At 39.4% G+C, this 12,955-nt stretch overlaps 1 protein-coding gene across 1 annotated transcript in view; it reads left to right on the forward strand.

Annotated features, from left to right (window-relative positions):
- Vwc2l (von Willebrand factor C domain containing 2 like) overlaps positions 1 to 12,186 on the forward strand; it is a 151,708-nt gene extending 139,522 nt beyond the window's left edge. Inside the window, exon 4 of the mRNA XM_005331854.4 lies at positions 8,858 to 12,186. Coding sequence (XP_005331911.1) covers positions 8,858 to 9,006 — 149 coding nt within the window. The 3' untranslated portion in view covers positions 9,007 to 12,186. The remainder of the gene's footprint in view (positions 1 to 8,857) is intronic.
- The last annotated feature ends 769 nt before the right edge of the window (positions 12,187 to 12,955 follow it).

Below are 12,955 nucleotides of genomic sequence, written 5' to 3' on the forward strand. Positions count from 1 at the left end.
CTGATCAGAAAGCTTATTTGCTTTCCTTTAGCACAATAACATATATCAGACTTCATGAAGCAGAGAATTAAAATCAGCTAAGAGGAAAGGCAGAGCCCAATCCAATTCAATCACCAACTGAAGCCTACAAGCCTACTATTTGCTGAAACAATGATTTAGATGCTCTGCCAAATAAATATAGGATGTTTATGGCTTTACACAATAGGAATCTGCCTCATTTATGCAGCAGGAAGATCATTTACAACTAATTTTTAAAAGACACCAAGTGTCAATAATACATTTTCAAATCAAGGCCAGAGATTGCAATTCTCCAAAGTGGACTATTAAGCAATATGAAGTTGTTGTCAGAGAAGAGTTTTCAGGGACACCATACTAGTTTATAATCATAAAGCACCCGCAAAGTGGTCATGACCAGCCTGGTTTTTCTAGTCTCTGGGAAGTTAAAAGGCCGACTTTAAAGAGCACCTGCATAGAGAAGCAACATGGACAAGCCATCTCCTCCTGAGGAATCTCTGTGCCAATCTGGCTGCCTTCCCCATTGATTGCTGGAACCACACTGCCTTCTTAGCCAGATGTGCTTTCTGGGAGCAAATTTTGTTTTCCAAGTACTGAGAAAAGGTTACATGCAGCTGTTTGAGGGGCCATTTCCCTGCCCTACAAGGGAATTTTGCAGCCAGACTCTCTCTTTCATCCATCTATTCATTCCACCTATTCACCCTTTTACCTGTACATACATACATGCATGTGCATGCATACACACACATACATGTACACACACACACACACACACACACACACACACACCAGTAATTTAAAGACACTAGTTGTTTCCTTCTCCCATTACCATATCATCCCAGGTGTTATCAAATCTTGGAAGAAATGAAAAATCAGCTCCTATGCATAGAAAGATTGTCTTCTGAAACGAAGCATGGAAAAAAAAATAGCTGTATCCTATCTCAATTTCTGATTAACTATGTGACTTTGCAAAAGTCATTTGACATTTTTATGTCTCGTCCCACCTGTAAAACAAAGAAAATAAAAGCTCATGTGAGGATAAAATAAGGTCATGCATAAAAAGCTCTTTAGAAGAATTTTAAAAGCATTATCTGAATTGAGTGCTGTCCCCTGGGTCTGGATTTCATCTGAGCTTCCAACAAGAGAGAACAGTACAGTCAGGAATAGGAGAAGATAGGATTACGACTGACATGTGGAGTAAATAATAGCACTCAGAAGTTTGCCCTCATTGATTCCTCTTCCTGTTTCTCTTAGCACCAGAAGTAAACAATTACCTTTTTCTATGATTTGGAAAATTCTCTATGATTGAGGAAATTTCCTATGAAGAAAGCCTATCCAAGCCCCTAGTAAATCTACCAATGCCAGGAATTCATGTTCCAACTTTCCTTGCTCCTAAGGAGCGGATACTTGATTAGGCTTTGTCTGCTAGACTTTCCTGCAGTGGACTTTGAATTATAACCTAGTGATTTCTAGAAGCACAGACCCAGGCCACAAGGCAGGGCCCATCTGACAGGCATTAGTGCCAGTGGTTCCAACAGCAGCATCCAGAGGCCTGTGCTGGTGATACTGGTGGGGCCAGCAGCTGTATCTGTGCCCAAGGGGAGTCTTCACTGGGCCCACCCTGTGGCATGATTTTGGCCCTTGCTTTCCTTGTGTTACTGCCAACTTGGTTCTCTTGGCTAGTCTGGATGCAATTTCCTTCAGTAAGTACTTTTTTGTTCATGTTTGACTAATGGATTCCTCCTCTATTCCCAACAGCCTAGTATCTCAATCACATGGACACCATTCTGGTCCACTATGGGATCCCAACTAAATTGTCTTCCTAGAGGTTACCTCTGCCTGCCCTCCAGCCCTTTGCCTTCTTCACATCAAATCACACATTTCCTGGGGCCTTTTCCCTTAGCACTTTGTTTTCTTAAGGTATAATCTGACCAATTAATTCAAGTCAATGTGTTAATTGTGAACACTAATTTAACATCACCCCAGCATTTTAGCAGATAGTGTAATGCCTCAAAGCAAAGGAGAAAAGAATGTTTTAGTGACCATCGTGCTTCTAGTCTTTGCCTGCAATCTCACAAGTCCTATATCTAGGACAAGGCAGGGCCTCTCTATTTCATCCATAGGTGTTCTACGGACCAATCATATAGTGACATTGGTGCAATTTACTGAATCGGTCTTTACCTCATGTTAACACACACACACACACACACACACACACACACACACACACACCCCTACAAAAAATACTTCAATGGCTTCCCATTGCTTTATAATAAAGACCCAAATCTTTCACATGGTCAATAAGGCCCTGGATCTTGAGCTCTTACCAAGTGTTATGCTCTCAAATATTTATAATTTTGGGGACAGGGAGTGAGGAACAGTTTTAAATGCTGATTTTTGTACCTTTTTCTGATTTAGATAATCTTAATATACCTACCTGTGGCCAATCAAGCCAACAAAATAATGGTAATTACAAAATTCCTGAATATTTAGCAATTTCCTTTCAAGTCAACATGAGGTTTAGGCCCAGCATACCAATACCCCAATTTGCTTTTCTAGGAAGTTCACTGACCTCTTACTTGCCCACCACTACAATCCCACTAGCTTATTCTATTTCCTTAGTGGGTCACATTCCACCTCCACCTCACTCAGCACCTCCATACAACACAACATACACACCGAACTGAGACAGGTTCTGTTACCACCCATGGCTCCATGACCCCCTCCTTCACAACACTTATTCCAGGTTATTTATTTATTCCTTAAATATGATCCAATAATGTCTAACATCAAAACAAACTTTTGCAGCTGAGCACAGTGACACACACCTGTAATCCCAGTGTCTCAGGACTGAAGCAGGAGGATCAGGAGTTCAAAGCCAGCTTCAGCAGCATTGAGGCACTAAGCAATTAATGAGACCCTGTCTCTAAATACAATGCAAAATAGGGATGTGGCTCAGTGGTCGAGTGCCCCTGAGTTCAATCCCTGTTGTATCCCCTTCCAAAAAAGCTATTCTGTATCTATGTACAAATATACCACAATGAATCCCTGTATATGTGTATATATATATATATATCTCATATATAATGATAATGCCTAATGATGATGATAATAATAATTAATAATAATAGAGAAATCAGTAGAGCAAATAGACAGGGGGAGGGAGTAGAGAAAGGAAAGGGAAAGTACTTGAAAATTAGATTGATTATATTATATGCATATACAAAGATGGCATGAGGAATCCCACTGTTCTGTATAATTATAATACACCAATAAAGAATAAAATCTATTAAAAAAACAAGCACACAAATATAGATCTGTAGGAGGTGTGATCAGAATGGCTATTGACTTCCTTTTCCAATACTTTCTATGCACCCTTTTATAAGGAAAATTTGGGGGCTTATGGAGAAAAAAGATATTGTTTCAGTCGCTACATGAATCTGTTTAGTTCTTAGAAACAAAAATATGAAGAGACCCTTCTATTTTCTGCAGTTTTCTTTTTTTAAATCCCTGGATTATTAAAGCTGGAGAAAATATTCCAAATGCTTTTCTTCTGATCACTGGATGCTCTGTGCAGGTGCCCCATGGTGGCTGGGGAAGCTCAGGTGGGAAGATGAAAAGTGAGGCTGCTTTTGGACTGAGCATGCGCTTCCCACAGCCACCTCGCCAGTGCAGCTCTGCCTTTGTAGACTTCAGATGTTGCTCTTCCTTGTACAATTTCTTGGGTTGATTTCTAATGTGGAAAAAAATTACAAACAGTTTTTATATTAGATATGCAAACTAAATGCTCAGAAAAGTACAAAATAGTAGGAAAATTTTTGTTTCAGGAGAAAAATATTATTGGTTAGAAGTATTCCCATTTTCCCCTCTTTTCTACCATCTTCAACTCCCAGGGGGGAAAAAAAATTGCATTTCCAACTTTAATCCTCTCTACAAACCAGACAATCCAGGTCACCTTTTGTATTTGAGTTACAAGGCATTTGACTAAAGTCACATATATAATCAACTGGAAGAACCAGGACTTGAACCAGGTTTCCCAACTTACAGGCCACTTTCGTTATGGTTCTTGGTCAGTCTGTGTTTTGGTCAGCTTTTTCATCGCTGTGATCAACAGATCTGACAAGAACAATTAGAGGAGCTCAAGTCTACTTAGGGTTCACGGTTTCAGACGTCTCAGTCCATAGATGGATGACTCCATAGCTCTGGGCCCAAGTGAGGAAGAACATCATGACGGAAGGGGGGGCAGAGGAAAGTAGCTCAGGACATGGCAATCAGGAAACAGAACTCTGCTCTCCAGGGACAACATAAAAACTTCAAAGGCATGCCCTCAGTGATCTATCTCCTCCAGCTACATACTACCTACCTACGGTTATCACCCAGTTCATTTCTATCAGTGGATTAATCCACTGACTGGGTTACAACCTCCATCATCTAATCATTTAACCTCTGACTCTTCTTGCATTTTTTCACACATAACCTTTTTGGGGATACCTCATATCTAAACCACAACAGTCTGTACCCAGTACCAGTGGGAATTTCACTCTGCCTTAAGGAATACCTCACTGCACACACATCTTCTCCATGGGGAATTTTTGTTTGCTTTAAAATATGTTTCCTGGAGACCATATGAATACACATTATATAACTAGTAAATGCATAAAATTCAATAGATAAACAGTCTCACTGCTTTCTAACCACATCCCAATCTTAGCTCAGTATGCATCCTAGTACTAAAATGATTTGGACTTCTTAATTTTGACTAGAAGCTCAGGATCTGTGAAAAGCAACACAGCAATGAATTCCCGAAATCTTTTTCTGGGCAACTAGAAGCCTCCTATGAGTCACAGAGATTCAAATTCATATCCTATTGAAGCTACCTCCTGGCTTTGTGCTTTCAGGCAAGTTATTTTCTATCTGTGAAGCACCATATCCTGAGGTAAGAGTGTGTTCCTTCCTTCTATGATTGTTTTTGTAAATATTAAATGAGACAGATTCCTAGCATGAAGTCAGTGTTAAAGAAATTCTCACCATGCATTTGCATTGATTATCAATATTTCTATACCTATGTTACTAAGACTAGGCCTAGTGAATAGATAGGGTCTGATCTATAGGTTCAGAAAATAAATTTGTTTCCAATGCGTAACTAGGCAGGTCATTCTGTTTCACTCAGTTGAACAAGCCATACTGAGTGCTTAATATTTGCTAGACGCAGCATTAGTCCTGGACCATAAGAACTAACAGATATTCAGTTTCTCCCTTCAAGTTGATGACAGTATACACCATACTAGACAGGTAGACCTCCTGCATGGTCTTGTTCTGTTTGTTGTTTTGGGTACTGGGGATTGAACCCAGTACCTCACTCATGCCAAACACTGGCTGTACACTAAACTGTACATCCAGGCCTCTCTTCCATTCTTAAACCTTTCTAAGGAAGATCTCACCACATTGTTGGAAGTCACCACATTCAACTTTCAGATATCTGAGAAGTTAGTGTGTGTGTGTGTGTGTGTGTGTGTGTGTGTGTGTGTGTGTGTGTTTTCAATTCATTGAGAATCAATGGGTCTCCTTTTCTTCTTATTTTATGCCCCAGGGGGAAAAAAAAGAGTACACATTTAGTTACCATTCTTCATGTAACAAGCCTTCATTCCCTGAGAGTTATTGAGTTATTCCTCTGTCTTCTCTTTCTAGATTAAATAATTCCAATCCCTTTAACCTTTCCTCAGAGGTCCTATTTGCCAGCCTTCAGTTTAATCATCTTCATTGCTTCCCCCCTGGAGCTTCTCCAAGTGGTCTGCATTAAAATATGTTGCTTTGCCATTGAGTTCACTCTTCAAAGCAACTTGTCCCTTCACATAGACCATGGCAAAAGGAGAGCAGCCCCCAAAGAAAAGGAGGACTTTAGAGAGGAGTAAAGAAATATTTCCTAGGTAAGGAACTCGTGTAGAACACTCAAAAGCTCAAAGCAAATTAGCATTTTCTGTCACACTATTAAGGAGAAAGGCCTAATACCAGAACACTTTTTAAACAGTGCCCCCATTCTGCTTGACAATTATCTAAATTACTTGTAAGTGGATAAGACTATTAACAGCAAACTGGAGATTTGCTGTAGTTATACCTGAGGTTCTCAGAAGGGCACCAATAAAATCACTGTAGTACTAAAGTTGATAAGATCAAGCAAGCATTTTTGATTCTGTAAAATACCTCTAGTCATCAGATTGACAGTAGAGAGCTTATCACATTAATTATAGGCAGTGCCTTTGGTCAGTTTTGGCACATGAGAAGCATCTTTCTTTCATACATCCATCTTTCTTTCTTATATCCATCAAAATAATTAATATTTCTTGGGCTTAAAGTGCAACAAATCCCAATGGCTCTTAAGAAATGATGTATAGAGGTTAATTCAATACATACTGGTCATAGCACAGCACCAACATGTGCAGAAGAGGCGAACACCAGAACACCAGAGCTCTAGTACAGTATCCCATCAAGATGTGCACAGTCACTTGTAAGAAATTTCTTTTTACACATTCCTCTCACCCTTTCCCTCTTATTGCACCCTTGAGACTATGCAGCCTCCTGTGCACTGGCAGTATACAAACGTGCACATGAATATGTGCATGTGCACACACACACACATACACGTACAAAGTTAAGATTTTTCTATCAGATTTCCAAATCATCTAAAGAAACTATGAAAACTCTTACTGGGTATTATTCAGGGACTACTATATTTTAAAACTATTATTAAGAATAACATGGTTTGCTTTCCCTGTTTGGAAAAGTTAAGAGTGTACAATTAGGGTGAAAGTTTGGGTTGGAAAGGATGGGGGACAGGGGGGTCCATGCATCCTCCAGGCTGACTGGTTCAACAGGTTGGAGCCATGCCTAGTTCCATTTCCAAAGCTACCTTGACTTTGGGAAGACCAGGTCTGGCCTAGAAATGGTGGGCTGAGAGAAGTCTGTCAACATCAGGCATGGGAGAACCAGCTGCATTCCGGAAAAGACTCTGCCAAGTTCTCTGAATATTCTCTCAGTTCTGAGTTCAAAACACATGCATGGTTTGGTGTTGAATTTTTCCAAAGAGGTGTAGTCTCAAAGGCAATCCAATCTATCAATGATTTAATTCCCCAAATTTACAGAATTAATATTGTTATCCTTAAATAATTAGCAATTAGGATGCCAAGAATTTACCATAGGATAAGAACAAGAAACACCCTTGGGGGTAAAGGCAGATCATTCACCAGTTGTTTAATTGTCAAGAGTTGACCCAATGTGTCTCTCCAGTTCTTGATTTCTCCATGATCAGACACACAGCTCAGCTGTTCATGTCATCCAGTGAAGGAAAGTCAGTGTATGCACAGCTGAGGTCTGGGAGTGCTAAAACAATGGGCATTTAAAGCCATGGCATATGCAACAGCTGTGTATTGAGAAATATATGTTGTAGCTTAATTGTTCTTATTTTTATAAAAGCAAGCTTTCATGGGGCTGAGGTTGTGGCTTAATGGTAAAGCGCTCACCTAGCATGTTTGAAAAGCTGGTTTCGATCCTTAGCACAACATAAAAATAAATAAAATAAAGGTATTGTGTCCAACAACAACTAAAAAAAAATCTTTAAAAAGCAAGCTTTCAATAATGAACTGGAACTACAGATAGCCTCCGATTTCATTTATTTGCTAGTAAAGACAGTCTTGTACAGTCTTATCAAGTGGTTAGAAAGTAAAAGGAGGGCAAGGTCATTGACATATGCTGCCAGGCTACCTTGTAGTGGCTATGGCAAGTAGCCAGTGATACTAGACACGACTCAGTGCTGATTCTCTTTACCCAAATGTGTACTTAAAAGACTTATACTAATTTTTTTTTTTAAACCAGTGATTTGTACCACCTGTTCTAATTCATTGTATTTGGGGGAATAATTTTTATTCCATTTGAATTTGGAAAATATTATCAATTAATACTGAACACTAGCACCCCTACATTGGGAAGGCCAAAGGGGAAAAAAATTCAAGAAAGTAATTAAATAAATAAGGGAAAGTGGGGGAAAATATAGACAAGAAGTAAAACACTAAGATTGGTGAATTTTTTAAAATGCACCTGAAATGAACAGTTGACTTCTGCAGTAAAGCTTTTCTGAACCTGAAAAAATAGAATAAAATTCCTGCTGACTTTCAAACCATTTGGGTCATTGTTTAAAAAAATAGAAAAAGAAGAAAACAAAAAAAAAGATAGCCAGCAGATTAAAGGAACTCCATTTATAAAAATCAAATGAACCTTTAACAAAGCTTGTTTGGGGACATGAATAAATCATCTGGTCATGAATTATTCATTGTTATCAAGAAACAAGCTGGGGTTTCCAGGAACTGGGCTCAGGAGGTGCTGAATCTGGGGAGTGAGTGAGCTTATTTTCTCACATCCACCCCACGAAGGGAGAGAATCAACCATGGGCACCATCCAGTCCCTCAGACCATGCCAGTACTCCCCTAGTGGGTTCAGGGTATGCTTTGGCAATCTTTAAACCCCAGAGATTAAGTAAAATTAATCCATAGAACCTAAATTAAGAAAATCATACATACTCAGTAAGCAGACAGTAAGATTCTTGAGCATTGTCTCACTTTTTTTTTTAATGCATGATATACATGGAAAATATGAGCTGTGTGCAAAACACAGTGAGCTGAAAGTTTCAAAGGGATGCATAGAAAGTTTCTTGATGTTAAGTTGCCAGCAGACTCTGACCCCTTTGTTCATATCTTAGGGGATGGGATTGCTCTTGGGGGACAGAGGCATGGGAGCGAGAAGGGGAGTTTCTCAGATTTAATCAACTAATTGATGCATGTGTGTGTTCCAGGTCCAAACTGCTTTGCAGGAACTACAATAATTCCGGCTGGCATTGAAGTGAAAGTGGACGAATGTAACATCTGTCACTGTCACAACGGGGACTGGTGGAAGCCTGCTCAATGTTCAAAGCGCGAATGCCAAGGCAAGCAGACTGTGTAGGACAAATTCCCAACCAATGACGAGTTCTTAGGAGAGAATGCTATGGCTTCTACACTGCACATGTTTAACACAAAACAAAACAAACAAACAAACTCCTGCCAGCTACAACAGGGTCACCAGCAAAACCTTTTAGGGTTGACAAAAGTGAATATTTTACTAAGAGGAAATTTCTCTCTTTTTCTCTTGCTATATAAAATATATATGGTATATAGCTATCTAAACCGCTTTTGTAATTACCAATGCTTGATGGTGACTTGACGACTGGATTTCTGGAACAAAAAGAAAGAAATAGCCTTGCACAGGCTCCTTCCCTGGTGATGCCTTCGACCTGCCAGCTCACCAGGCCCTGTTTTACTCCATTTTTACTCTTCTGTACATCCTCCATGCCATTTCTCTTAGAATATTTTTTTTTCCACTTTTAGAACCTAAAAGGCCAGATTTGACCACACAGAAAATTTTGAGATGTGTCAAAAAGGTTTATTAAAGAAGCATCAGGGGGAGCAGGAAGATACAAGAGTATCCAACCAATCCCATCCCTGGAGTAAATATTATGCCCTGTAAGCTAAGAAAAGAGGGGTGCGCACACCAGTGGACCCTCTGCTGGACATGGTGGGTAACTGGTATTTTGTCCGTTATGTGGGGGCTTTAATTTGATTCTTACAAACCACATATTTCATACACAAAACCTTGAAACTGCCAATCAAAAAATGAATAGGCAAAGAACACCAGGAGCTTGACTAAAGAGTCCAAAGAGACACAGGTAGTTAAAATGGTAGCACTAGTCATCAGACTTTTTCATGATGCTGAATTTGAGTTTGGTTTGTAACTAAACACACTGTAAACCCACTCTGTCACTGGGCAATATAAATACCAGAACCAGGGTGAGTAGCCCCACTGTGAATCTGAACCCTTCTGAACCTTTCTGACTTTCTAGTTCAGCTGTGCCTGAAAGCCAGAATTATACATGAGCAGTTTTTATGGTTCAGGACCACATTTGCCATGTTACAGGAAAAAAAAAAAAAAATACCGCTCAGCCCTAAGTCTAAAATACAGATTCAGGACACTTTTTCCACCTCAAGTGCTGATTTAAATTAAAGATTAGGGTAGAGTGAGTCTTGCACAATATAATTCCATTGTTGAACATTTTTTTAAAATGTATATATTAGATACTGAACTATTAAAGTGAACCTTCGAAGAGTCTCAAGGTTGCCCTGGAAATGCTGCTAGTATAGTAACAGAAATAAATAAATAAATAAATAAAAAACATACAGGGTATCTGATGCCACCTGGATCCAAGTGCAAAATTTGTAATTCTGAGACCACATGGCATAGTTAGTCACTTATTCCACTCGCCTGTCCTAAAAACCCTGGTGCAGATCTGGTAGGGTTCTTGAGGAAACTTCAAGGTTGTCTTCATTACCAGTGTTCTTCTTTTCCTGCTCCCACTCTAACCTCGGTTTTGCAGTGGCTCCCGTGGAGTGCTATATTCTAGCTCAGGATGTCTCATCCTTAGTCATATCGACATTTTGAGCCAGATCACAATTTGTCAGTGGGGGCTGTCTTGGACATTTTTAGAATGTTTTGCAGCATCCCTGGCTTCTGTCCACTAGGTGCCAGTAGCAACCCCCAGTGGTGACAACCAAATGTCTCCAGACATTGCCTAATGGACCCAAAGGGGTGGGGTGGGTACAAAATGTTAACTGGCTGAGAGTCAGTGGTCCAGAATAATCGGTGGAGTGGTTTCCACTCTGGTTGTATATGTGACTTGGGTAAGCCTTTGAGTTCTTTGGGACATGCACAAACAGCAGCCCTGGGGGGCTCAGTCGCCTCTGTAAGGAGTGACAATTCTAACAGCATAGGTCCACCTTCAGGACAACCATATTTTTAGTCTCATCTATTGGTTTTTTTGTTGAAAATTGTCAGTCTCACCTCCCTGAAAGCATCTCCTGTCATCAAGAAAGAGTTGTCATTTCCAAAATTAATGTGCCGACAAGTTGGACCTGACACTTTAATGCACACTGTGCTTGTGTTATGATACAAATAGCAATCCCAGTGCCATCCCGAGGAAGAGCATCCAGCCGCCTTCCCTTAGAACACCAATTTGCGGCAAGGTTGGAGCCTTTCAGTTGCCACCATGGATACATCATATAGACAGTCATGAATCATTCATGAACAATTCTGCATGATTTATGCCTCCACTCAACAGCAAAGGCATTCCACACTTGCAGCTCGTGTCTAGACAGAGACGTATTATAGAGCTTTCTCTGCCCTGAGGTTCCTGTTGCCAGCTTCAAAAATCCACACTCTTGGAAAGAAATAATAATCATAATAAATGACAGGAAAAAGGTCTGAAACCTCAGAACATATCATTAGTAGGGCCATGTAGCATAGTACCTTATCTATTATTAAGGAGTTACTATGTCCTTTTCAGAAAACAGTAAGAGAGTGCAACTGGGAAGCTGAGGTACAGACATTTTGCATCAAAGTTTTGGTACAGGGACAGTCACAGCAAGAATTTACTAGAATGGAGGATAACATCCATTAAGATACTCTCATCAGAGGGTCTGCAAGAGGCAGCTACTCGGTGGCCTCTGTTACCAAGAGAGGGAGTTTTATTGCTCTTGTTGGGTTTCTAGCTTTTTTTTTTCTTTTCCAGCTTCTCTGAAAGCTCCTTCCTTTAAGATTTTGTAGCACTGACAATTTTTTCCCCTTTAGGGAGAGTGATGAACCTATACTGTGACAGAATTTCTCCTAAACCGATCATCATTTTACAACTCCCTTCTACCCAGGTCATTGAGAAATTCTTTCCAAACTCTGAACAACATAGTTCTGGTCTGGTTGTTTTGTTTTGATTTTTTTTTTCCTTTGAAGGTTTTGTTTGCTGCCACACTGTCACCTCTGTATTACCATTTCTCCTCTGCCTTTTGTTCTCTGGGTTCTCGGCTTTAACTACAGCTATGTTCGAATGAGGGAGCAACATCCTGTTTGTAGGTCGATGCCTGTTAAAAATGATTCAGTTTCTAAAATCTTTGAAAAATGGTGTGCCTGAAAACTAGTGAGAAAAAAAAAACAAACAACACTAAACTGTAAAAAGGGGATTCTAGCAACAATATTTGATGTGTAAAAGAATATATTATTAAAAAATTATTTTGTTAAATATAAAGTGTGTTAACCAGCGAACATTGTTTGTGGTATATTTTCCTTCCCGAATCTCTCTTCTCCCTACTCCCATTATTTAATGACTAGTTCTTGATGACTTCTATCATCTGAAAGCACATGTGTCATTGCAGTAGCATTCAATTAGAATTATGCATTTGCGGTAGCATTTGCCTGTGTACCGTTTCATTTTTCATTACACAAAGGCCGACTCAGGAACCACAAAAAAGGCTCAAATGAACCAGCAGCAAATGGTAGGAAAAATCTTTCCTGACCTCATGGATATATTAAATACTAACGATAATCCATCATTATTGCATGTTCATGCCGCTCTAAGCTCTCAGTCCACAGGATGCCTTCAACCCATACAACACACCTCTGAGGGAGGAACACTCTAATTACTTCTTTGTCTTGAGAAAACTGGAACATGAGAGGTTAAATGCTCTGCCCAAGGTCACTGAACAGGAAGTAGCAAAGCGGAATGTCTTATAAAATTTTTCAAACTTTCACCAAAATTGAGAAAATATTATAAGGGGCCTCCATTCACCCATTTCCCCGGTTCAATACTTATCAAAATCTTGCATAATACATTTTTTTCCTTAAATTTTCTTTAAAATAAATATCAAGCATCATATCTTTTAGCCTTTTGCAACTGGCAGCAATCATCTCTGTTTAAAAAGTGGAGTTTTCTTGTAAAACCATATTATTATATATTATTAAATTTAATAAGATTAGTAATTCTGTAGTAGTTCTAATATAGAATCCATATTCAAATTTCTTAGATTTTCCAAGA

This window comes from Ictidomys tridecemlineatus, chromosome 7 (genome assembly GCF_052094955.1).
Source record: "Ictidomys tridecemlineatus isolate mIctTri1 chromosome 7, mIctTri1.hap1, whole genome shotgun sequence".
NCBI classification, from domain to species: domain Eukaryota; kingdom Metazoa; phylum Chordata; class Mammalia; order Rodentia; family Sciuridae; genus Ictidomys; species Ictidomys tridecemlineatus.